The following is a 25,302-nucleotide window of genomic DNA, read 5'->3' as shown; positions in this document are numbered from 1 at the left end:
TGCTGCTTGAGGCACCTAAGTGCAAGTTTTGTATACAGTGTTTATCACAATTAGTAGTGAAAACTGATAAGGGTGAAAGTGTACAAGGGAAAGGGGGTGCCAGATAATAGGGTGCATGTGTGGAAGAATCTTCTTGAATCAGTCTTGGGTGTTTCTGTGTTGCTACAAATAATTCTTTTAGATGTGTGTGTGACGAGTATTAATATATTACAGAAAACTCAAGCAAATCTACTACTACTTTCTTTTGAGGCATAGAAGTATTTTAAATCTAAGTTTAGAGAATAAAGCAATCCACACTCAAGTTTTAGATCTTTTGTTAATAATTTTTTAAGGTGAGCCTTATAGTTTAATGTTGTATTTACGGAAAGGTGAAAATGGAGAGACACCTTTGACTATCCACTATTTTTTCCAGATCAAGTCTTCAGCTTCTGCCTACTAGATATGTTTAATGAAAGGCTGAATTGTGTGTGATCTGTAAGCCATTAGAGCAGATGAGGCTTCGGTGAGGAAAGATCATCTGTTGTGATTCATACAGCAGCCAAAAAGGTGAATTGGTGTGACAGGGTTGAAAATGTGCCGTTCCACTTTCGGCTCCAATAAACTGATGGAAAAAATCATAACACCAAAAAATAATCAGTGTGGAGTAATGAAATTTTGGGAATATATATGTCTGAGTAAAATATTTAAGTAATTAACACTGCAAGATCACAGATCAATGTAAGTGGGAGATAAGCTATTGCTTGTTGTGTCGTGCAGGTGCCAGATGTCAGTTTGTGGGATGGAGTTCCATGCCTGTTGCACTTGGTTGGTCACTACTGTTTGTGGAAGGTGCTGTAGTTGTCATCCCTTGATTTCACATATGTGCTCGATTGGAGACTGACCTGGTGATTGAGCAGGCCAAGGCAACATGTCAACACTCTGTAAATCATGTCGGGTTACATCAGTGGCATATGGGTGAGCATTATGCTGGTGTAAAACACTCACTGGAATGCTGTTCATGAGTGGCATCACAGCAGATTGATGTACAATTTTGCAGTCGGGGTGCATGGGATAACCCCAAGAATGCTACTACTGTCACATGAAATCACACCCCAGACAATAACTCCAATTGTAGGTCCATTGTGTCTAACACAAAGACAGGTTGGTTGCAGGCCCTCAATTGGCCACCTCCTGACCAACACACAGCCATCACTGACACCGAGGCAAAAGCAGCTTTCATTAGAAAACACAAGACCTCCACCCTGCCATCCAGTGAGTTCTCGGGTGACATAACTGAAGTCTCACAAAGGGCGCTGGTCAGTGGACTGTATGCTACAGGGCATGTGGCTCAGAGCTGTCCATGAAGTAACCAGTTAGTAACAGTTCGTTGTGTCATTATGGTACCAACTGATGCTCAAATTGCTGCTGCATAAGTATTATGATGTAGCAGAGCCATATGCTGAACCAGATGGCCTTTCCTCCCAGTAGTACCATGTAGCTGTCTGGAGCCCAGTCTTCTTGTGACCATATATTCTTGTGACCACTGCTGCCAGCAGTCGTTTACAGTGGTGACATTCCTGACAAGTCTTTCTGCAGTATCGCAGAAGGTTCTGCGATACTGCAGAAAGACTTGTCAGGAATCCAGCTTCTTGTAGCCCTATTACACAACCTCGTTCAAAGTCTGTGAGGTGTTGATAGTGGCATGTTTGTGACCTTAAAGGCATTCTTGAGTAACATCAACTCACCACATCCAATCTTAAAGGTAAATAATGCTCATGACTTTTAAAATGTGTATTTGCATAGTCATAGTGGCACTACTAATCCCACTGTTAAGTGACTAGCAGGAAATTTGAATAATCATCATCTTTCAGATGTGGTAACATGCCTTCCAACTTTCATTTATGTCACACAACTCCTCCTTGGTGCTGCAATTTCTTTTTACCATCAGTGTATTTACAGGATTAAAAAAAAAGCTTCATTTTATGAGGCTTTTGATGACTTCATTATCCAGAACCTTAAATGTTATTATGATACAGCAAACTATGCTCTTGTTGCTGCTTCAGGTTCTTCATCTGAAGCCAACATGTGGACAGTATTATTAATGCTCAAATAGATAGTGAAGTCTCACAAGTTTTCATTAGCATTAACATTTCTGTTACTGCCAGAGTTAAATGAGTTGTAGATATGCTTCACAGCATACATGAAAATACTCAATGATCATTGATTTCCTCAATCAAATTTTTCTATTAGAAAGGTTGCTTCTCTGTGCAGCTATGAATCTATATCTTCTCGGAGCATGTTGAAGATATTGATTTTGTCGCTGATTGCCATTTAGATTTACTTCTTCTGGGTATACTTTTTCACCTCTTAAACTTTCTCTTTCACTATTTAGATATATCAATGTAGGACATACTTTTCATTAAGCTGTACAATTTTGCTATCAATATCCACCCAGTCCTAAAGTCTATCATCTGACAAATTTGTCATCTGCTTGTTTAACTGTTTCTCTGTTCACTCAAGGAGATAATTAATCTCCTCTCTTTGATGTATGTAGAAGAAGTTCTTTAAGTAAATTTGCTGCCTTGATTGGTATGTCTCGTAGTAACTCAGTTCATTTTTGTACCACCTCTAGATCCTGCTTATGATGTTGCTTTTGGTTTAATACAGACCACCTCACCTCTTCAGATAGGAGCTATGATAATTCTGCTATTGCTGCACTGCATGTCTAATTCTGTTATATAACTTCTTTTATTACACTTAGAAATGTCTCACAGAATGTTATCAATAATGAGATCACAAACAGTGGGATTTGACTCTGATCAAGAATGGAATCAATTGGATACTGTTTTAAGTAGATTTCATATGCCTTCTTGATCGATGTACATGACAATTGAAACTGAGACAGTCAGTCAAACAAGTGATGTTCATGATGTTTTAATTATGACCTCAAAGAAATAAAGTTGTGTAATTAATTTTTTGTTGGTTTGCATCTACATGCCTGCAGTCATGGCACATATTCAATCTATGTACCACAATTCTGTCATGCACTGCCAAAATAAAAAGACGCAGCCCATTGATAAAGTGGAGTATCATATCATATTTTGTTTTCTGAATTTGATGAAGGACAATGCTGCAACAGTCCATGCAGAATTGATGGAAGTGTGCAGTTGCAGTGCACCATCTTGCGATACAGTGGTTAGGTGGCATAGACACTTTCAGTGTGGTCAAACGAGACTGAATGATGAATAACGATGTAGCAGACTGTTTCTCTGTGAAGAACAAGGAATCACAAGACAAGTGGAGGCCGTGACGCTTTAAGACCAGTGTATTGACATTAAGAAAATAAAATGAAAATGAAAATTAGCTGTGGATGTGTTTTCAACATCGTGCAAAACATTTTGAAAACGACAGAGGTTGCAGCCAGGTGGGTTCAATACTGTCCACACCCATTCAAAAAGCATGCTAACTGACACAGCATCTGAAATGTTGCAGCCATGTCAGACTGCTTCTAAAGCCACCTAATGACAATGAACAAGTGCTAGATGTAAGATTACGATCCCGAGACACAGAAGCAAACTGCACAGGATAAATATATCGATTCACCACCACCACTACCAGTAAACGTGAAGATACAACTACCACCAGTCAGGGTGATGCAGAGTGTACTCTGGGACTGCTATGTTTTGGTTCAAATAGATAATGCCTGCAAGAGGCATGCTGTCACAGGAGCATACTACAGAAATCTCTGGATGAGATTACAGGACAAAGTGTTGTGTGAAGCTGCCAAAGGGCTTCTTTTGCTCCACATCACCACCTCAGCTCACTCTGAATAGGACACACAGCAACACACGCTGCTTGTTTGGGCTATCAGATTTCACCTCAACCTGTCATGTTTTCCTGCAATGGCACACAGTGACTTCTTCTTTCCACAGATGAGAGAGAACAGTCAAAATGCAGACTTCCAGAACCATGGTATCATTGAAGTAATCTGTTAGTGGGGAAGATGTCACATTGAAGGGTGTGCAGGTAGAAAAAGAATAACACCATTACCACATATTATGGCTGCAGTTAGATATCCCCCCCCCTCCCCCCCCCCCCCCCAAGTCAGTACTAAACTTGAGTAAAGTATCACTCATATAACATTTGCAGTGCTGAAATGACTCAGATACAGAACAAAACATCATCAAATGGTTTATGATATAAAGACAAGGTAAACATACACACAAGAAATGTGTGTACTTATTATCAGGGTTATTCTAAATTATGGACTCATTTTCAAAAATTCATATGTATTCAAGAACAAATCCAAAATTAACAAGATTTATACGAGTTGAAAAGAGGAAGTTTCAAAGTTTTGGCAGGTGGCGGTGGGCGGGCAGTGATGGTTTCAGAAGTGGCTGGTAGAGTTTGTGTGGCAATAGGGCCGTCATTCTGTTTTACTGTCAAGTTGTGTGTGAGATGGTGACTGTGGAGCACAAGGTTTTCTGTGTTATTGAGTTCGCGAAAAGTGAGGCGCAAATTGCTGAGCAGGGGGCATTTCATACCAAATTCAGTGTTCAACAACTCGCAAAAGTATTAGCCATTGATTTAAGCAGTTTAAACAGACTGTGAGTGTGTGAAAAGGAAGAAGCCCAGGCAATCGCATGTATCAGAGGATGATGTCCAATGCATTCAAGAAAGTTTTGTGCGCAGGCCCACAAAGTCTACCAATAGAGCCAGTTGAGAACTTGGAATACCCCAACCAACTGCATGGAACATTCTGAGACCGCGTTTGCTGTACAAGCCCTACCGATTACAACTTGTGCAGGTTCTCGACCCCAATGACAAAGAGAAGAGTCTCGCATTTTGTGGTTATGTGCTAGCAAAGATGGAGGATGACGCATTTCTATAGCGTGTAATTTTTAGCAGTAAATCGATGTTCCACCTTAGTGGAAAAGTTAACAGACACAATGTTCACTTATGGGGTTTGGAAAGTCCACATCCTCTATTGCAACACAAAAGAGGCTCACTGAAGATCAATGTGTTCTGTGTCATAACTCATACAAAGGTTTATGGACCATTTTTCTTTGTGGAAATAACTGTAATGGGAATCACGTGCCTGGACATGTTGGAACAATGGCTGTTCCCTCAAGTCATGGAAGATTCCCAGGACTTCATTTTCCAACAGGCTGGAACTCTGCTCCATTGGCTCTGTGATGTATGAGGCTTTTTGAATGACTCCCTTCCTCAGCACTGAATCGGTTGCAGGGGACTTCAGGACCTGGCTCTGCACTTCTGGTGACCAAGATCTCCTAATCTCACACTCTGAGACTATTTCTTATAGGGCTGTGTGAATTAAACTGTTTATATCCCACCTCTGCCAACCACTCTGAACAATCTGCACAATCTGCACAACTGGATCACTGCTGCTGTGCACTCAGTAACAGCAGATACGCTTTTGCGTGTGTATGACGAATTTGGCTAATGCGTCAATGTTTGCTGTGCAGCCAACAGTGGGCACATTGAACTTTTCTAACATTTATCACATTTATAATTACTAAATAATTATTAAAAACTAATTCAATACAAATTATTAAATTTATTAAATTGATATCAAACATTATGAAAAAAATTTTGAAACCTCATCTTTTCATTGGTATAAATCTTGTTCAGTTTGGATTTGTACTTGAATAAATACAAAGTTTTGAAAATGAGTCCATCATAATCCTATACTTATAGGACAACCCTGTACTTATACCTCAAATTAATCAGACATAAGAAAGATCTGAGCCCATTTACTGAAAGCACCTGTCACATTTTGAACATGTTATTGCTTATGTGAATAAGATAACCAAAAGCATTAGATGTGTACTATGTTACACTACTGTAAACTTACAATGAAAAAACTTTACTGAAAATTTGGTAGAATTCTCCTTGAGAAAATTTTGAGATATATTTAACAAGGAAAATGGGATCCAGTAGATGGAAAGAGGAAAATTGAAATAAAACAAGCCCCAGTATTATGCAGAATATTACGAAAGAGAGGCCCCAGCCTCTGTCTACAAAACAGTTCTCATCATTTCCCTGTTGTGAAATTTGATTTATGAACATTACCCTGGCATTAGGAGAGAAAGTGGGTTCTGTTTCTCGAACGTGAGAACTTCGGTATTTTCCTGAATAAGTACCATGTGTTCATTCATTGTGGTTCCCAGAAATAGCTCAATGGAAATTCTGGGATGGTTTCTTTGAAAAGACTGATTTCTTGTCCTAACTTTTTCTAATGTGAGTATTTGCTGAGTCTGTAATGACTTCATTTTCAGTAAGATGTTGTACATTAGTCTGCCTTCCATCTGTCCAACATTCCTCGCAGAGGAAAGAGCTTTGCACAAACTATTTGAATAACTTAACTCAGAAATTGAATTTTGTGTTCCCATATGGTTCTTCAGTGTAGTGTGAAGTACAGGAGTAAAACACTTACAGGTACATATACATTTGCGAGCAATGTCCTTAACAGTCCCGTGGGGAAAAATAAAAAATGAAACGGTGAACCTTCCCTGAGCATTCTTTGGACCACATTGCTCACAACTATGTAGACACCCTTATGCTCTCTAGGAAAACTGACAGCAGGTGTTTCACGCTGAGAAACATACATGCTTGCAGGCAATATACAACTTGCAAGTGTGTATACATTCAGAAATAAACATGATTTCATTATTTATTGTGGCTTCTGTGGGAGTTGTATCATTTCATAATAATTTTTTGTGGGTTCTCATTATTGATTTGATAGATTGATTTCCTCGATGACTGTGTTTGAGTTACCAGTTATGAAATCATCAAATCATTGAATACTTAAACATCCTTCTATCTACATTTAAGCAATGGATCATTGTGCTGCAAGTTCTTAAAGATAACTTTTGGAATGTACTTTAGTACTTCCTGTACTCGTGGATGTTCAAATTCCAATTACTTGCTTGTAAAGTAATCTCTCTCAGAACAAAATCTGAAAATCTCTCACAGAATAAAAAGGATTAGCAATGGAAAAAAATATTCATTACTGTTGGTGGTGATTCTTGCTGTATGTTGTTGACGACCTAATTGTGTGTGTGTGTGTGTGTGTGTGTGTGTGTGTGTGTGTGTGTGTGTGTGTGTGTGTGTGTGTACGTACGTACACACCTGAGAACACTTCTGGTGAGATGTCTGAATGTCTGTAGAAGAATGAAGAATGGCAGCCAGTTCTTATAGAGAGAAAACTAGGCAAGGTAATGCTGTAGGAGTCTGTCTGCACCAGATTAAACAGTCTAATTCATCCCAAAATTGTTTCATGTGTTCATATCAAGACTGGGCAGGTAAGTCCACTTCAGGAATGTTATTATCCACTTCAGGGATGTTATTGTCCACAGAGTATTGTCCTAAAGAAGCTGTTTTATGACAGGGTGTGTTGTCATGCTGAAACAATCATCATTTCCAGGCTGTTCCTCTACTATACACAATGCTGCAAAATGTGTTCATATCCTGCATTTAGCATTTTCTTAATCAAAATCAAGGGACCATGAAAAACACCCGTGTACTGTAACACCGCCTCCTTCATACTATTCCACTTGTTGGCATTACTTATGAAAGAAGGTAATGTTCAAGGCATTTTCCAAATCCAAACCCTTTCATTGGATTGCCACAGAGTATAGTGTGGTGCATTACTCCAAATGACTTGTTTTCAGTCGTCCACTGTCCAGTGGAGTAGCTCTTCATACCACCTCCAGCTTTGCATAGCCTTGAGTACAGAAATGCGTACTAGACCATTGCACCCCCATTCTTCAGAACTTCCTAGGCACAGTCACTGTGCTAGCTGGATTGCTAGCAGGAATTCAAAACTCCAGCGATATTTTACAACCACACTCCACAATGCTCCTCAATGGTCCCTGTCCATCAGTAAATGAGGTCTTCCTGGTCTTTGTTTAGCTGTAGTTGTTCTTTTGCATTTCCTCTTCAGTCACATCAGAAACAGTCAATTTGGACAGCTTTAGAATTGTTGAAATGTCCCTGATGGATTTGCTACTCAGGTGACGTCTAATGACTAGTCCTCATGTGAAGTCACTAAGCTGTCCTAACTGACCCAGTCTGCTGTTACTTCTTCTATACTGACAACACAGTACCCTCATTTCCTTTTATACTGGTGACATCCAGTGGTCAATTCCACATTACATAGGGATGTCTGATTAGCTGTGATCAGGTAGTGTATATTAATGATAATAATGTAGTTATATAACATGATTATTAATTTCAAGGGTTGAGCAGTATGATCTAGTTAAATTGAGTTATGCGTTTTTTCTATCAGTTTTGCTTTATCCAGAAGAATGAATATTCTCTTATAAAGTTGGTTATTTTTATCCTGGAATAATCCTAAAGTGTTGTAAATTCAAGCCGCTATCTGCACAAATGTTAAGCATGTTCATTACTATCTACTGCTGTAAAAAAACTGACTTTTAAAAGATGTGACTTTGAAATTTTGATAGTATTGTTAATATAATTTGTATAGTTCTGGTATTTTATTTCTTCTTCCCGTATTGCTGATGCACCACAGACAAAAATAAATTTGGTGTGAGAGGAAGGTGGTGATTTCTCATCGTGACGATGGAATACCTTGTCCCCTTCCACCCTCTACCACCACGTTCAGTTAATGAAGTTAACTTTCAAATTTTTGTGTGGTTTGATTTATTAGGTCTAGGTGACATGTACAGCTTTTTCTAGGGAGTGGATTTTATCTTCCAAGTGAAAGTCCGAGAGGTCTGCAAAATACCAGTTGCCGTAACGCCTAAATTTGACCCAGAACAATTCCAGCAACAAATCTGTAACTGTTAGATTACTGGGAAGACAGCAGGTGCCATATCTGATGTAGATGTTCCAATAACTTGGTCTCTGTTACCTTTGTGCTGGAACATCGTGTGCAGAAGCATTGGTTGAAAGGAAGAGGATTTATTTTTTTTCTTTCCTTTTGCAATGGAGGCATATTAAGCACGAGGTCTGTTCAAAAAATTCCAGAACATTCATAATTTCGTGCCAGTGGTGTGGTCGAGCGAAATGCAGTTGGCATCCCTGCACAACCCTGTGTTTAATGTGTAACTGCCGGAAGTTTCATTGTTGTATGTCTGTTAGTTATCATTCAGAGCTGTACTGAGTGCGCGTGCACACCAAATGATGCAGGAAGCCTATGGTGATGAGTAACTAAGCCTTACTCAGTGTTACAAATGGTTCACACAGTTTAAAAATGGCCAGACAGAAGTTAAAGATGACCCTCGTTCAGGACGCCTTTCAACGTCTATCAGCGACGTTGATGTCAGGAACATCAATGAAATTGTGTGTGCCAATCGAAGACTGACTGTCAGAGAGATTGTAGAAGAATGTATCATTTTAGTTGGGTCATATCATGAAATGCTGACGCAGCATCTTGGAATGCAGCATGTTGCTGCCAAGTTGTTCCCACGGCTCATGAGTCAAGACCAGAAAGATCTTCACCTTGCAGTCTGTGCTTTTGTATTGTGCAAATGAGAATGAGATATTCTATAAGATAATCGTAACTGGTGATCAGTCATGCGTCTATAGTTATGATATTGAGATGTGGAAAGGACAAAGATTTGCGACAATAGACGAGACAAAAGAAAATTCACAAATGGCGCTTCATGTGATCTGGCAAAAGCCATACCAAGACTGGAAGTGGAAACAATGTCGGGAGTGGTGTATCAATTGTGGAGGAGAGTATTTCGAAGGAGACCATGCACAATAAGTAAAAGGTAAGTATAGAAAAATTTTGTGGACAAATTTATGGAATTTTTTGTACAGACCTCGTATTTCTTCATGCATGTCTGAAAGAACACATGACCCACAGCTATACAGAATACTTCAAAATTAATTTTCTGACAGCAAATTCAGATATCAGCTGTTTTAGGTATAAATCTACTACCCATTACTGACGTGTGAAAATTTGTGCTTGACTGGGTCTTGAACCTGGGTTTCGGACCTTATTGTGGGAGGCTGCCTTAATTACTTCAGCTATCAATACAGGCTTCCTGGACTGACCAAAACTTCCACATGTCACACTGTTTACATCCTTAAACTGTTGCCCAAAAAGTCGTCACCATCGTCTGCTCACAACGTTGCTTGGAATCCTGCAACAGGGAAGCAAATAGTGCTAGTGGTACAGGTAACAACTTGCCATATAGTTTGCACTGATCTGTTGGCAGGCAAATGAAAATACTGAAAATGTAACTCAGCTTTGCAAAGTAATAACATGTGCAGGTGCACACACACACATGGCTACATTGACCCATCCAACGCCAGTGACCTGGCACTGCAGTCCACCTTTGTGTGTGTGTGTGTGTGTGTGTGTGTGTGTGTGTGTGTTGTATGACTGTATTGAATTCAGCTGACCATTTATTATCTATTGAAAATGAAGGAGGGCAAATTCCGTATAACCCTTCATCAACTTTCAATGAATTTCTGTTTTCACTGCCCAAAAACAGAATTTTAAGATTTCATATCATCATAGTTTAGCCATTTGAATGAAATGTGTGACACTTCATGCTTTGTTAGGAACTTTTCATCTTGTCATAGTATAGCAGTACTAAGATCTCATTGTTTCAGAGAATTAGAGTATTGTGACTAGTTACAATTATGGATTATTTTTTGTTAATCAAGATTAGCGAATCTAAAAATCTTCCGAAAAATTAATGTATTTGTGGTAATGAGCCACATTTTGCAAATATGCTATTATGAGATGTGAACCTCTAAAATATTATTCTTTCTATGTACCTTATAATTCTCACCTGAATTTATAATTTTCCAGAATATTTATATGAGATGCACCAGATGCACCCTATATTTACCTTGTGGTCTGCATCTGAGCCAGAACTTAGTCCAGTATTGCTTGCTTTGGCAAGTGCTGTTGAACATAATTCTCGTTCGCTGCATAATGTTCTTGCTGCTGCTAACCCGAGCTTTGTACAGGTAAACAATCGTTTTTCTACATTATTAATAGTATCTTCAAGAAGGTATTTTTTGTTTTTCATTACTTTTTATATTTTTAGCCACTGAAGGAGTATCTGCTATACATTCAAGCAGTGAAAGAAGCCCTGCAACGCCGAGATGCCTTTGAAATAGAGTATGAGTTGGCAGTGGATGAACTTAAGAAAAAAAGAGCAGAAAAGGAACAGGTAACAAAATCCCACCTAATTAATCCATAATTAACTGTAAGGATTAAAAGTTAACTAATCAGTTAATGTTAGTAAGATTACTCTTCATTTCAAAACAGTCTGTCTTCAAATTACCTTAGAAACATGTTACCTGACTCTGTTCATCGACTGAAATATATGTACTAGTCCTCTCTGGGTTTTTAAAAAATTCAGTATGATTTCGCAAACAAATAAATTTGAAGAAATGGATTGCAGAATCCTACTTGCTTTTGTGTGTGTATAAAAAGTAAAAGAGAGTTGTTATTTGTGATGAAATGTTTTTCAACAAAATGTGAACAATATGGGAGAAAATCATGTTAAACAGTCATTACATTGACAGCTTCAGTTGCTGAAGTGAACAGGTGACAGCAGATGTATGGATCAGCATGTTTCATCTGGAAGAGTTTCTTGCTGAAGGGAAGAACAGCTGTGTCTGTTAAAAATAATTTATTTAAATATGCATGGATTCAGGTGGCAACACTGGAATGAATGTAATTGCGCTACAGCTGCAGTTTTGCAAAAGGGGTATTTGAAACTCATAATTTATTTAAAAGACTACTACACCATTGGAAAGAGCAGCCCTTAATTCTATTGTCAATTGTGTTGGAAACTTGCACCAGACTATCTGTTAGATATGAGACAAGTGCTTGACAGTATTAGTTGGGTCAGTGGGCAGGTCATGTGTGGTGTTTGATATTATCAGCATCTTTTGCAGATTGAATTTAAACATAACTATCAGTCTAAATTGGCAGTGTCTGATTGTACTACTGTATAGACAAGAATGTAATACACTGCCTAACATGATGCAGACTACCCACCTTCTCTGCAATATTATCACAGGTGCTGTATGGTAGTCATCCAAAATGTTTCTTAATTCTTTTGTCATAATTTTCTATAGATGCCAAACAGTAGTGGCTGTGAGATACAAGGAAACTGTGAGGAAGTTATGATTAAGGATAATGCTTACTATATCTGTAGCACATCGTAGGTATCCTTAACTTTTATTTTGTGCATAATGGTGAACACCTCAGGGAATTTGGGAGAAGTGCCAGGGTTTTAGTTTAGGGTCATAAAGTTTTCTGGAAACCAGTCAGCACCACAAGTGTATTGTTCCTGTAAAGCCTCAAAAACATGCTAAAGTGACATAAATAGATGTGATGTTCAAAAATGTTTCAGCTTCCCATAATAGTTCCACACAATTGAATGAGCAATTCACTGAAACTGTGATTGGCTTTAATGGATCTCCAGACATTATTGTCATCAAAGGCAGGTCTTCGGAAACTGACAGCAAAGTAGTTTCATGGTGATGTTTCAGGACCCAGGTTGCTTGAGTGAGTGAGTGCAGTTGTTAATGGAGAAGGTGAAACTATTGAAAACCTTTTACTGTTTTTACATCCAGAGGAGTCAAAAACAGCTGATGTGTTGGACTTGACTGAAAGATTATAGAATTTGACTCTAATGCAAAATACCTCGTTGGGGACTGTGGTATCATCTATTGATACCACCTCATGGACATCAAAGTTGGCAATGTAATTGTAAGTTTCCGTCAGACGCTGATAGTGGTCGCGCGGCATCTGGTGGACCCAATGGAGCATGCCTGCTGAGCCACATCTCCAGCAGCTTGGTATCACAAGCACTCTTTGCCGCTGCATTATAGGATGGCTGGTGGCTGGTGAAACCCACTCGCGCTTGGAGCATCTGCACTACATGACACTATGTCCAGTCATGGCTCGGAGACTGATGTTCGTGCTTTAGTTCAGAGAGCCTAATAATTGTTGATATTGAGAACTGGATGTTATTCCTTGCTGCAGTGTTTGTAATGAGTCGTCATATGCTTGGAGAAATACAAGTTAAGTAAATCTTTTGTTTACTCTGCGAACTTGGTCGCTAATCATTTCTGCTCCTGTCTGGCTTTCCCATGGTGACAGTCCGTGCACCACTCTGTAGCCCACCTCTTCTTACTGTTGTGTATGAAGTTTTACACAACAGGGACACTGGATAATAACAGATCTGCACGGTACCTTGAACTACAGGAAAGATTTTATGCAAGGATATTATGAAAAATACCTCTTCGAAATTGCTAGAAGGCTGGCTTAGCTAATGGGAACACCATCATTAATAATCAGAGTGTTGAGAGAGATCAATCAATGGGGTGGAGTAGTTGAGGCACTGGACTCTGATTCAGGAGGAGAAAGGTTCAAATCTCTGTGTAGCCATCCTGATTTAGATTTTTCACAATTTCCTTAAATTGATTGGAGTGAATGCTGGGATGGTTCCTGTGATGAGGAAATGAACAATTGCGTCCCATTTTTATCCTCAGTTCACGCGTGTGATCTGTTCTAATGATGACATCATTGAAATGTCTTCAAACTCTAATAGCCCTTCCTTTTTGTTGTGCAGAGCACTATATAGATACAGCCATGTTGAACTTTGGCAACTAATCAGTCTTAATGCTTTAATTGAGATGTATTGGACACATTACACTTTTTATTTTTTTAAATAGTTGTTCACATTCTATTGGTCCTATTTGTCATGCTATGGCATTCTTGGTGGTTGCCTGGTTTACAGATTGCCACTCATTGGTAGACGTTTAACTTATACAAATTGACAAATTTTATTTGTATAAGTAAGTTGTTAGATAAGCTGGTTTAGTTCTGACTTAAATAAGCTTACTAACTATAAGGTTCTTTTCAAAAACACTATGATTCTAGTGGAAACATAGGGGATATGAGGATAGGTTTACACTCATTATGACTCTCGGCTAATGGAGTCTCTCTCTTCATATATGGCATCATTGACTCGGAAACTTACTCCCAAACTGCCTGGTGTATTTACTGCCTTATAAACACTTGCTCCACGTAATTCACTCCAGCAACATGTTCTTTCAATTTTCAAAAGTGTCACCATTTTGCCTCCTCTCGTATTTGTCTACTTATATACCTAGCCACTTCAGGGATCAATTTGAAATACACTGTCTAGTGTGCTGCAATAGTATGCATCATTCTAATAACAAATGGCAGAGTGCACACATCAAATGTACCATCCCACAAACAAACACGATCCAAAACTTAGATGTTTCTATTAACCATCTGTTTCAAAGTTAACATTGTAAGAAGACTGCAATTTTAACTTTCAGTGGTCTCGAGTGATGGAGTAACATATTTATATGTTCTAGTTTTTTTAAAAATTGCTTGACAATCAGTTATGAGTAAACAACAAATTTGAACTTTGCCATTTAGGATGGTATAAGATATTAAAATTTGTATATCTACGAGTCTGGAATGGAAGCATTATTTGGTATCAAGGTGATAAAGTAGTCCAGGATATCCAGAACATCCTTCTTGACTTACTTAGGCTGGGGAAGGCGGAAGCAGGTGCCGAGGTTGTGTGTCACGATCCTCTGTTCGTTCTGCCACCCCTGCATGCTGTCACTGTTGAGGTACGGTCATGTGTTGACCGGAAGAAGAGTGGCTGGAAGTGGCAGACAATAAATTGTCTAGTAAAGTCTACAACACAGCAGTGGCCCACAGGCAGGATGAGGTCTTCTTACTCTGTAGGCCACAGCCCTATAAGGCATGGCTTCTTGCTCCAGTGAGAAGACCCTCCAGTATGTGGTGTACAGATCACTGTGTTTTATTTTCAGACCAGAGGGCAGTCACCAATTTGCTGACAGAGCTATCATTTATCTTAAGTGACATTCAAACAAATGTGCTTAGAGTTTTAAGGTTTTGTTATATGTCCAACTTGATTCCTAAAATTTTAGAGAGATATTCTTAATGTGTTAACAGGGTGACTGGCTCACCCATATTTTTTGTAACTGGTCTGCCAATCACATTTCTCTGTGCTGTTATTTTAGCTATACCGTCATTTTTCTTATGTTTTATTCCCAGGTTTAGCATCTTTCACCCTTTCTCTTGTCTTACGGCATGTGAGATAGAGTAATTGTGAGTGTCCGTGCACACGGTTTGGGAGGGAGTATATGAGTGAGTCTCATTTTTAGGATTATGCCTCACGGTGTGACAACATTCTTAGCCCTTTCATTTGTGTTTGTTTCTTTCAATATTTGTAAGGGCGCCGATAACCTCACTGTCGAGTGCCCGTAAACTCTCGAAGCGTGCACGCACGTGCACACACGAATAAAACGATTACCCAGTGGGGCAACAGATCTCTCATTAATTAGAGCAACATATCTGGAGTGAATCTTATGACATCACCTCAAAGAGTATGTCAAATAAAGTTACATTTCAGACTTAAAAAAGTTTCAGTTGTTTTCTCGGGTCTTGACATTGCCATCCAAAACACTGCCAAGCCGTGACACTGGAGCATAAGCAACCCCTTCACAGGAGATGGCTTCACAGGAGATGGAGACACTGGATCAGCATCACACTTGGGCAGTGTTCTGTGTCCACGCTTATTTAATCATCAAAGTGTGCACAGTTGTGTGATCCCTGTCTACTAGCTACTAACTACCTAAAGTAAGTTTTCAACTTCCACAAGCATCTTTAGTTGACCTAAGAGGATAGTAGTGGAGCATGTTATTCCTGAGAATCTCGTGCTACACTACACTCTGGGGGGGGGGGGGGGGGGGGGTGATGGCTTGATACCAGGATAGAAATGAAGCTAAGGTTGAGTAGATCATTGGCTTTATTTGTTTCCCAGGCCAAGTTGCCTTTGGATCCGAAGTCAAATCTGAAAGGGCGACTGGATCTTCGGTACCTCATCTGTCGTACATGTGTTGAACAGGCAAATATTCCAGTTCACTGTTCACTCTCTTGGATTCATGAAACTAGTGTGAAAAGGAAACTTGGTGTAAAATGCATTAGCCTCTGGAGTAAGCTTTATGAAACTAAATACCTTTACTGTGAAATAAAAACAAAATTATATGAAGGCAGTCTATTTGTAAATGCACATCTTCGCAGATCCGTGGATCCAAGCAGCCTGCCCTGCCTCCGAGAAGCCACTACAAAGTTCTGTTTGCATTCTTCTTAGTGTATGTATGAGCCATAATTTGTATGTAGCAGTAATAAGGTGGTGCTCTTCGCTGTGGGCAACAACTTTGTGAGATTGCCAGTATTTTGTTTGTCCCAGTAACAGTCAAATGTTCAAAGTTCTTTGATACGTCATATGCAAATTTGGAGGGCAACTTTCCTTGCTGACAACCCTTTTGGCACTAAAGTGACAGTGCACATATGGTGTCGGCTTAAATTTACTTTTAGAGGCGCATTGTGAGACTGAACTGTAAAAACTGCTCTTCTCCTCTTCATTTTTAGAGGCACAGCATGCTCTGCTGAACTGCACTTGATTGCAGTTTTTCTTTTATGTCAGTTAATACTGTATGCAGTACATAATGATTTCCTGTGGTCAAGAAGAGAGGTTTCTGATTACTCACATACACTATGCAAGTCATGAGAGTGCAGCAATTTTTTGTTTGCTGCATTTGTTTTGTAAGTTTGCACTTTTCAAATACTTCTTGAATTTCTCAGTTGCTTTTGAGTGTGAGTGCTTGGCTGAAAGGTGGAGACTCAATGGCAGATGAAAATGAAAGATGAATTCCTGTTAAGGGGAGCTGGAATGATCCATCACCTCCATGTTAATTTTAGCAGATAGAAGGAACATTTTTCCAAAACCATTAAACACATTGCTCTGAAATTTGGACTACATGTTCAGTGAATATTTCTCTAAAAAGTTATAATGCCATGTTAAGAAATATTTATTGGTTTTTGTTTTACAATTTTTTTTAAAACAGATGCTTATTTTTTTCTCTGAGATTTTGCACATTTTCTTCTATAAGTTTTGAATTATACAATATTTTTTTACAATTTGTTATAGAAACCAAGGAAAAGAAATAAACAATATTGTCTATAAATTTCATTGATATACTGTTAGCAGTTTTTGAGAAAATATTCCTCAAAGATGAAAATTTTAAAGTTACAGGAAGTGGCTTCAAAAGTTTTTTAATACGTTCCTGTCCCATATGATGGATTATCAGCATCATCCTCTTTTCCAGCGTTAGTTTCCTTTTCACTGGTCTTTTCTTCCCTTTTGCTGCATGTTGTAAGCTTTTGTCTCTTCTTCCTGCACCTCTGTCTTTCATCAATTAGGCACATTGTGGAAATGGTGTTGTGTCCTGGTTGGAAACCTAAACGTTTCAAAATAATCACATTTGATAATGTTTCCTTCATTGTATGGTGCCATTGCATCATACACTTCAAAATGCAGTGTTTTTATCTGTACAAACACACTTTTGGGAATCCTAATCCAAATTAAATTATTTACACTTTCATTTGGATTTTGTTTTCCCATGTAAACACGTTTCCAATAAACTTGGCTATGATAAATCTCTGAATATGGGCTTAATTGCATTAATTACAACATTTGGCAAACTGTTTTTATGGGCATATTCCTTTCCTGATTGGTACTTACAACATGAGTCATCACCAGTGGGGCACAGTGCATGTTGTGGGTGCTCATTTGTTGATGCAGTATGAAAAAATAACGCCCATACTCCTCTCCTCATATGCTCAATGCTTCTTGTATTTTGCTTAATTGCACCCCATAATAACTCTGCCCCCCCCCCCCCCCCCCCACTCCCCCGCCAGTGAACCATAGACACCTTGCCGTTGGTGGGGAGGCTTGCGTACCTCAAAGATACAGATAGCCGTACCGTAGGTGCAACCACAACAGAGGGGTATCTGTTGAGAGGCCAGACAAACGTGTGGTTCCTGAAGAGGGGCAGCAGCCTTTTCAGTAGTTGCAGGGGCAACAGTCTGGATGATTGACTGATCTGGCCCTGTAAAATAGTCCCCCATTTGGATCTCCGGGAGACTACTCAAGAGGACGTCGTTATCAGGAGAAAGAAAACTGGCGTTCTAAAGATCAGAGTGTGGAATGTCAAATCCCTTAATCGGGCAGGTAGGTTAGAAAATTTAAAAAGGGAAATGGATAGGTTAAAGTTAGATATAGTGGGAATTAGTGAAGTTCGGTGGCAGGAGGATCAAGACTTCTGGTCAGGTTAATACAGGGTTATAAATACAAAATCAAATAGGGGTAATGCAGGAGTGGGTTTAATAATGAATAAAAAAATAGGAGTGCGAGTAAGCTACTACAAACAGCATAGTGAACGCATTATTGTGGCCAAGATAGACACGGAACCCACGCCTACTACAGTAGTACAAGTTTATATGCCAACTATCTCTGCAGATGATGAAGAAATTGATGAAATGTGTGATGAGATAAAAGAATATATTCAGGTAGTGAAGGGAGATGAAAATTTAAGTCATGGGTGACTGGAATTTGAGAGTAGGAAAAGGGAGAGAAGAAAACATAGGTGAATATGGATTAGGGCTAAAAAATGAAAGAGGAAGCCACCTGGTAGAATTTTGCGCAGAGCATAACTTCATCATATCTAACACTTGGTTTAAGAATCATGAAAGAAGGTTGTATACATGGAAGAACCCTGGAGATACGAATAGGTATCAAATAGTTTAAATAATGGTAAGACAGACATTTAGGAACCAGGTTTTAAATTGTAATACATTTCCAGGGGCAGATGTGGACTCTGACCACAATCTATTGGTCATGACCTGTAGATTAAAACTGAAGAAACTGCAAAAAGGTGGAAATTTAAGGAGATGGAACCTGGATAAACTGACTAAACCAGAGGTTGTACAGAATTTCAGGAAGAGCATAAGGGAACAATTGACAGGAATGGGGAAAAGAAATACAGTAGAAGGAGAATGAAATAGTCCAGGCAGCAGAGGATCAAGTAGATAAAAAGACTAGGGCTAGTAGAAATCCTTGGGTAACAAAAGAGATACTGAATTTAATTTATGAAAGGAGAAAATACAAAAATGCAGTAAGTGAAGCAGGCAAAAAGGAATACAAACGTCTCAAATATGAGATGGACAGGAAGTGCAAAATGGCTAAGCAGGGATGGCTAGAGGACAAATGTAAGGATGTAGAGGCTTACCTCACGAGCGGTAGATAGATACTGCCTCAGGGAAAATTAAAGAGACCTTAGTAGAAAAGAGAACCACTTACATGAATATCAAGAGCTTAGATGGAAACCCAGTTCTAAGCAAAGAAGGGAAAGCAGAAAGGTGGAAGGAGTATATAGAGGGTCTATACAGGGGCGATGTTCTCGAGGACAATATTATGGAAATGCAAGAGGAGGTAGATGAAAATGAAATCGAGGATATGATACTGCGTGAAGAGTGTGACAGAGCACTGAAAGACCTGAGTCGAAACAAGGCCCCAGGAGTAGACAACATTCCATTAGAACTACTGACGGCGTTGGGAGAGCCAGTCCTGACAAAACTCTACCATCTGGTGAGCAAGATGTACGATACAGGCTTAATACCCTCAGACTCCAAGAAGAATATAATAATTCCAATCCCAAAGAAAGCAGGTGTTGACAGATGTGAAAATTATCGAACTATCAGTTTAATAAGTCACAGCTGCAAAATACTAACGTGAATTATTTACAGATGAATGTAAAAACTGGTAGAAGCCGACCTCGGGAAAGATCAGTTTGGATTCCGTAGAAATGTTCGAACATGTGAGGCAATACTGACCCTACGACTTATCTTAGAAGAAAGATTAAGGAAAAGCAAACCTACATTTCTAGCATTTGTAGACTTAGAGAAAGCTTTTGAAAATGTTGACTGGAATGCTCTCTTTCAAATTCTGAAGGTGGCAGGGGTAAAATACAGGGAGCAAAAGGCTATTTACAATTTGTACAGAAAGCAGATGGCAGTTATAAGAGTCAAGGGGCATGAAAGGGAAGCAGTGGTTGGGAAGGGAGTGAGACAGGGTTGTAGCCTATCCCTGTTGTTATTCAATCTGTATATTGAGCAAGCAGTAAAGGAAACAAAAGAAAAGTTCGGAGTAGGTATTAAAACCCATGGAGAAGAAATAAAAACTTTGAGGTTCGCCAATGACATTGTAATTATGTAAGAGACAGCAAAGGGCTTGGAAGAGCAGTTGAACGGAATGGACAGTGTCTTGAAAGGAGGGTATAAGATGAACATCATCAAAAGCAAAACGAGTATAATGGAATGTAGTCAAATTAAGTTGAGTGATGCTGAGGGAATTAGATTAGGAACTGAGACACTTAAAGTAGTAAAGGAGTTTTGCTATTTGGGGAGCAAAATAACTGATGGTCGAGGTAGAGAGGATATAAAATGTAGACGCAATGGCAAAGGAAGCGTCTTTGAAGAAGAGAAATTTGTTGACATCGAGTATAGATTTAAGTGTCAGGAAGTCGTTTCTGAAAGTATTTGAATGGAGTGTAGCCATGTATGGAAGTGAAACATGGACGATAAATAGTTTAGACAAGAAGAGAATAGAAGCTTTCAAAATGTGGAGCTACAGAAGAATGCTGAAGATTAGATGGGTAGATCACATAACTAATGAGGAGGTATTGAATAGAATTGGGGAGAAGAGGAGTTTCTGGCACAACTTGTCTAGAAGGAGGAATCGGTTGGTAGGACACGTTCTGAGGCATCAAGGGATCACCAGTTTAGTACTGGAGGGCAGTGTGGCAAACCAGTTTCAGGACTGAAGACCACAACAACAACAACAACAACAACTACTACTACTACTACTACTACTACTACTACTACTACTCTGCAATCTATCAATTGCTTCATCTGTCAATCTTCCTCTTCCTCCAAGGGTCTTGCCATCACTAAGCTTCTGGGATGCTAATAACTGCTTTAGTTCTCGCAAGCAAGCCCCCATGCACTTCTCCACATGTCCAGTGTACTCATGTTTCTTAATGTGAATCTCATTGGCATAAGGTTCGAGTTCCTCTACAGCTTTATATCCCTTACAATCACCATCTCCCAAATAGTTAGTGTATCGTACATTATACCACTACTGTGATCTGGAAAATATTGCTTTCACTCCCTCTACTTCCATTGCTCCTCTCATGTAGTGAAAATTTGCTTCACAACTTTCACTTTGTTTGTCCTTGGTATTGCCCTTACATCTATGTTGTTTTGAGAGAATTATGTCAACTACTTTGCAACTGTCTCCACTGGTAGCTGTCACAACTCCATTTAAAGATTTATGACCTCTATGTTGCCATGATCCATCTAAAGCAACAGTTAAATCTCTACAATTCCCATTATCTGTCACAGCTTCAACTGCTTTCTTCATTGTTGCTTGAGCAATATCTTCAGCAGAAGATCCCACCAATTCATTATAAAATCCAAACTTGGTTGGTGGTTTTGGCAAGTTCATAATTCCGCATAACATTGTCCCTGCAGCACTGTCCTTTCCAATGCAATGCAAGCCATACACTAGCCTAACATTTATATCATACACCTTCTTTCCACTATTACCACTATGAGGAATACTGTTAGAATTAGAAAACAAAACTTCTTCAGCACATTTGTTACACTTCAATAACATTTTACATGCCAAACCAATGTGTGAAGTTATTTTCAATTCCAGTCCTCTTTCTTTGCAAACTTGGCATAATATGTTATGTTTCAAGATATTAGAGAGCAAGGAAATGTTAATTATTTCATTCACATCATTACTGTCACTTTCATAGTTTTCAAATTTTTCTTTGCTATCACAAAGTTTCTTGCTGGAAGGAGTTCTATCACATTCATTTGGAGTAGTTGGTGAAGCAGTCTGAGCAGCATCTCCCTTTGAAACAACAAAAGATTTCTTCTTCCACTCGTGCCTTTTCTTAAACACTCGATTGCTGAAACGGGGCATATTGATATCCACAAATCAAATACGTCAAACAGGTACAAGCAAAATTCGTCAAATACATAAAATTGAGCAGCTAAACAACACAAAGCAAACTCGTCAAGTCAAAACACACGGTATAGCGTTTATGTTTACCGATATGAACAGTCACTTGTCACAGAGATAAAGCCATACACTGTTGTAAACCAAAACACTGTCTAATTCCGCAAAGATACCCTGCTTGCAGCCAGCAAGCGGTGCTGTCAGAGATGACACACCAAGTCTCTACAGCGGTTTACGCAGTGCGTCAACTTTGCAGCGATAAAAAGCACACTTAGAATTCACTTAGAAGGGTGAAACTTGATTTGTTTTATTCAGAAAATTCCAAGTAATTTTATAATGAAAAAAACCAAAAAACGTTAATTTTGTCATTATCATCGTTCAGGCTCCCATTAATGACTATCATAATAAACACCTGCAGCTGAGTATAATGATCTGTCATACAGCTGTAGAATTTATTCAGTGACTTTCCAGTGAAAAATGTGGTGTATAAAAATGTTATCTGTAGTAGTATTTTTAATACCCATAATCCTGGTTGTGTGTTAAGATTTTAAGAGAAGCCATCTCTCAGATTGAGACAATGGTGAATGCTGAGACAGCTCATCACGGTCAGTCAACTGGGCGAGGAAATTAGTTAGGCTGGTGGCTGGCCACCAAATACAGGGACTTTCACCAAGACCTGAGTCTGAGTGCTTGGCTGAAGGGTGGAGACTCGATGGCAGATGAAATGAAAAATTAATATTATATTTACAACACAACTACAATAAAGACCATGTGCAAAACTAAATACACCGCAAAAATCATGGCAATGAGACAAGCTCATTGCAATTCAAAACATGATTCTAAGATAGAGATTAAGAAAGTTGCAATTGTTTTTTAATTACAGCAGATTATAAAATTGATAACAACTGATCCTCTGGAGGAATCTTATCATATGAAGTGTCAAATAAAATATGGCGATAGCAGTAAACATTCCAAGAAGCTGCTTTTCGAAAAAGAAAGTTGATGTGTATTCTCTCTCTCTCTCTCTCTCTCTCTCTCTCTCTCTCTCTCTCTCTCTCTCTCTCTCGTGTGTGTGTGTGTGTGTGTGTGTGTGTGTGTGTGTGTGTGTAATTTTTATGTTCAGCATGAAATTCTGAACAGTTAGCAAAAGAATAAAAAAAATAAAAAAATCTTTGAGTGAGTTATGAAAGGTTTAATATTTGTGATAGAATAGATGAGTTCTGAGATAATGCGAATTAAGTCTAAACATACTTTGTCAAACAGTGCAGAGTTTTTGAAGTTAACATTACACATTAAGTGGTTAACACCTCCAGACCTGTAGGACATTACAGTGTACAGAAATTTAAAACCATATAAATTGTCCCCAAATTGGGGAAAATTAGTCAAAAATTAGTCTTCGCTGCTTTTCTTTTTTTCCAGAATTTGTTATTTTTGTGTCTTTTGGAACAAATTTTGATTTTAGAGCCATTAGTGGGCACAACCAAAAGTAAATTTTTGAGTTACCAAGACCTCCAAAAAGACTACAAAAGTTGTTTTTTTTTATAGTGGCCAACGGATTTGATTTTCTACTTCTAAAGACTTGTGCTTGAAGGGGGAAACTCAAGGGGTCCATTGTCTTTGGGAAAGAGCGCAGTGCATGAATCCATTTCTGTCAATGTTCATTTTGCAATGTATGAAACCTTTGTAGCTGAAATTGAACTCATAATGGATATAATTAGTTATGTAAGATACTTTGTTAGCTTTACTATTCTTAAAGAACTTTAGCAAGTCATATGTATTCAACCTTTACATTTCCAACAACACTAGAGCTATTATGGGTTGTAGGTACAGATTTCTCAATAACTGAATTCTTGTACGAAAGAGACATAAGTAACCCTAAAGTATCTCTTCTTTAAAAGTCCAAATCCCACAAATTTTGTGTGGTCTACTGCCATGAATGACAAAACAGTTCTCTTGCTTTGTTACTACAGATTCTCCAATCAAGATACCCTAATAAAATACTGTTCGTGTTTGTCCTACACAATTAGCAGCACAACTGTAGTTTTCAAATAACTGTAGAAAATACTAAGTATTGAATCCCTTTGTTGTTCTTAGAGTTTCTGGGACTCACCAGTACATTTGTTTGTGCAGTCTCACACACAACCCCAGTTACTCCGATTCTGAATGGAACCCAGAAATCGAGCGGGGTAGCGCAGTGGTTAGGACACTGGTCTCTCATTTGGGGGTACAACAGCGCAAACTCATGTTCGGCCATCCTGATTAAGGTCTCCCGTGATTTCCTTAAATCGATTCAGGCAAATGCTGGGGTAATTCCTTTGAAAGACCATGGTTGCTGTCCTTCTCCATCATTCCCTAATCTGAGCTTGTGCTCGATCTTCAATGACCTCATTGTCAGTGGGATGTTAAACACTAATCTCCTCCTCTTCCTCCTCCTCCTCCTGGGCTCAAGAAATAAATAGGACCAGGCTGTAATGGGTTACTGGGTATGTGAGCATACTGGATCATGTCAAAACTGTAGTGTTAGGGTGTATATGTCCTGAGACAAGTTGGAAATCTGGGAAAAATCTGGGAATTTTTTCATCACAGAGAAGACAAGGAAAAAGTGAGAATTTTTTAGAATGTCAGCAATTTTTCATTGTGTAAGTTTTCAGTTACATTTTTGTAATTTTGATTGATAAGAACTGATATTCTAAAAAATAATTTTTTTATAGCCCGCTACTGCAGAATCATACTGCAGCAATAAAACATAAATGAGAGAAAAACACCAAAACAAAACTTAAATTGCAAAAAATGTGTCATTTACAACAAAACACAGTGCACAAACAAGTGCCTGCCAACAGCAAAATGTGTCAAAGGTTTTAGGATGAAAACTGTGCTATACTTAGTAACAACAAACTGCTTTCGATGAGTGTGGTGTCACAACTGTTTACATTAGTTTTGTTTGAGCAGTTGCCAAAGGGCTCACACACATGTGTGGAGCTAAAGTTGCATACGAGCAGCACCTTCTCCCGCTTCTGACTACTTGAAGTGTGGCTTTTAGCTGTATAAGCAGTGGCAGCAAGCAGCCAAATACTAGCTTGAAAATTTTTCTAACATGCTGAAGCTGCCAGATTTGTGCATGCACAGAGCAGTCCGAGTTACAGTGGGGGGGAGGAGGAGGAGGAGGAGGAGGAGGAGGAGGAGGGGGGGGGGGGGAGGGGGAGGGGGGGTAATAGTCTCCACATGTCCCATGTTTACGTTTGGTGATTTTGCTGTTTTCACTTCATTTACAGCTTTCATGTCAAACGAAAACAAAATTGATTTCTGTGGCTGGGAACTACAAAGTGAATTACAACACATTCTCGTAATCACAGAA

General features: G+C 38.9%; 1 protein-coding gene across 3 annotated transcripts in view; it reads left to right on the top strand.

Annotated features, from left to right (window-relative positions):
* The window catches only part of LOC124721469 (sorting nexin-7-like), a 191,176-nt gene that overhangs the window by 69,859 nt on the left and 96,015 nt on the right, over nucleotides 1-25,302 (top strand). For all 3 annotated transcript variants that reach the window (XM_047246463.1, XM_047246464.1, XM_047246462.1), the window contains 2 exons: nucleotides 10,796-10,956; nucleotides 11,037-11,162. In XM_047246463.1, the coding sequence (XP_047102419.1) occupies nucleotides 10,796-10,956; nucleotides 11,037-11,162 (287 nt within the window). The remainder of the gene's footprint in view (nucleotides 1-10,795; nucleotides 10,957-11,036; nucleotides 11,163-25,302) is intronic.

Source organism: Schistocerca piceifrons, chromosome X (genome assembly GCF_021461385.2).
Source record: "Schistocerca piceifrons isolate TAMUIC-IGC-003096 chromosome X, iqSchPice1.1, whole genome shotgun sequence".
Taxonomy (NCBI): domain Eukaryota; kingdom Metazoa; phylum Arthropoda; class Insecta; order Orthoptera; family Acrididae; genus Schistocerca; species Schistocerca piceifrons.
Note: the sequence above shows the minus strand (reverse complement) of the source record. Positions and strands in the feature narration are given on the sequence as shown.